General features: G+C 62.8%; 1 protein-coding gene across 1 annotated transcript in view; it reads left to right on the forward strand.

The window, feature by feature from the left end:
- Window positions 1-528: 528 nt before the first annotated feature.
- LOC100545552 (nitric oxide synthase, endothelial) overlaps window positions 529-2292 on the forward strand; it is a gene marked incomplete at its 5' end in the record, with an annotated part of 8147 nt that continues 6383 nt past the window's right edge. Inside the window, 5 exons of the mRNA XM_019623341.1 lie at window positions 529-705; window positions 783-922; window positions 1143-1317; window positions 1720-1821; window positions 1925-2185. Coding sequence (XP_019478886.1) covers window positions 529-705; window positions 783-922; window positions 1143-1317; window positions 1720-1821; window positions 1925-2185 — 855 coding nt within the window. The remainder of the gene's footprint in view (window positions 706-782; window positions 923-1142; window positions 1318-1719; window positions 1822-1924; window positions 2186-2292) is intronic.

Consider the following 2292-nt stretch of genomic DNA (forward strand, 5'->3'; position numbering starts at 1 on the left):
GAGATGGGGTGGGAAGGGGATGGGGATGGGGAGGGGGATGGAGAACGGGGAGGAATGGAGAAGGGATGGGGATGGGGATGGCATAGGTTGAGGATGAGAGTGGGAATAGGATGGGGACGGAGGTGGGGAAGGAATGGAGATAAGATAGGGTGGGGATGAAGGTGGGGGGGGGATGGGGAAGAAATACAGATGGGTTGGAGATGGGGAGGAGATGGGGAGGAGGTGGGTATGGTGAAGGAATGAAGATGAGTTGGGGATGGGGATGGGGATGGGGAGGAGATGAGGAGGAGATGGGTATGGCGAAGAAATAAAGATGGGTTGGGGAGGGGATGGGTGGGGGACGGGGATGGGAATGGGATGAAGACAGAGATAGAAAAAAGGATGGAAATGGAGGTAGACGCCTGAAAGGGGAAGAAGGAGGAGAAGGGAAAGGGGAAAAGCAAAAGTGAAAAAGGAGGAGGGGAAGAGCGTGGGGATGGGTTAAGATGGAGCAGAGATAGGGGCAGGGATGGGGCACACATGGGATGAGGACAGGTCGGTGACGCCCTGCCCGCGCCCCACAGGTCGGCCATCACCATCTTCCCCCAGCGGGTGCCGGGCCGGGGCGACTTCCGCATCTGGAACACGCAGCTGATCCGCTACGCCGGGTACCGGCAGCCCGACGGCTCCGTGCTGGGCGACCCGGCCAACGTGGACATCACCGAGGTGGGGGTCCCACACCAACACCCCCCCAGCCCCGGGACGAGTGCCCTACAGCCCCCCTGACCCCGCTGTGCCCGCAGCTCTGCGTGCACTATGGATGGAGTCCGGGCAGCGGGCGCTTCGATGTGCTGCCGCTGCTGCTGCAGGGACCCGACGAGGCCCCCGAGCTCTTCCCACTGCCATCGGAGCTGGTCCTCGAGGTGCCCCTCACGCACCCCACGTGAGTGGGGCTGAGCAAAGGGCTGGGGGGGGCTGCCACAGTGCCAGAGCACGGAGTGTGTGGGCATGGCTGTGGGGGTGGGATGGGATGGGATGGGATGGGATGGGATGGGATGGGATGGGATGGGATGGGATGGGAGCAGGGCCAGAAGCTGGGAGTGGAAGCGTCTCTGCTGTGGGGCCGGTGTGGGGCTCTGGGCTGCATCTCCCTCCCAACACAGGCTGGAGTGGTTTGGGGAGCTGGGGCTGCGCTGGTACGCACTGCCTGCTGTGTCCAACATGCTGCTGGAGATCGGGGGGTTGGAGTTCCCAGCTGCACCCTTCAATGGTTGGTACATGAGCAGCGAGATCGGCACCAGGAACCTCTGTGACAGCCACCGCTACAACCTGCTGCAGGTGGGGTGCAGCCCCGTGCATCCCCACCGCCACGGGGGTCCCGTGGGGGCAAAGCGGGGGAAGGGAGCCCCCAACCCCAACCCTTCTCTGCTGCGGGGTCTGGGGGTGCCCATGGCTGCTGTTCTGCACCAGAATGGGCAAAAGATCCTGTCCCTGTCCATGTCTGCATCCCCATCCCATCCCATCCCATTCCCATCTCATCGCACCTCCATCCCCATCTTATTCTCATCCCCATCCCTATTCCCATCCCAACCCCATCTCTGTCCCCACTCCATCCTTGTCCCATTCCATCCTCATCCCAATCCCATCCCATCCCCATCGTCATCCCCATCATCATCCCCATCCCCTCCCCGTGTCCACATCCCCATGGGGACAGGGACACACAGCTGATGCCCCCGGCAGGAGGTGGCCCTGCGCATGGGGTTGGACACACGTAAGACTTCGTCCCTCTGGAAGGACAAGGCTGCTGTGGAGATGAACATTGCTGTGCTGCACAGCTACCAGGTGGGACCCAGCGGTGTGGGGGGTGGCCCCAATGCCAGCAGGGACACCCCCGCGGCAGTGCACGCAGGAGGGCTGGACACTGCTCACCCCCTTGTCTGCACAGGAGGCCAAAGTGACCATCGTGGACCACCATGCAGCCACCGAGTCCTTTGTGAAGCACATGGAGAATGAGCTGCGGACACGGGGAGGGTGCCCGGCTGACTGGGTCTGGATCGTGCCCCCCATCTCGGGCAGCCTCACCCCCGTCTTCCACCAGGAGATGGTCAACTACCAGCTCTGCCCCACCTTCCGTTACCAGGTGTGCCCAGCCCTATTCCGTCCCCATCCCATTCCCAACTCCATCCCCATCCCCATTCCCATCCTCATCCCCATCCCCATCCCCATCCCCATCCCCATCCCATCCATCCCCATCCCATCCCATCCCATCCCATCCCCATTCCCATCCCCATCCCCATTCCCATCCCCATCCCC

Source organism: Meleagris gallopavo, chromosome 29, assembly GCF_000146605.3.
Source record: "Meleagris gallopavo isolate NT-WF06-2002-E0010 breed Aviagen turkey brand Nicholas breeding stock chromosome 29, Turkey_5.1, whole genome shotgun sequence".
In the NCBI taxonomy this organism is placed as follows: Eukaryota; Metazoa; Chordata; class Aves; order Galliformes; family Phasianidae; genus Meleagris; species Meleagris gallopavo.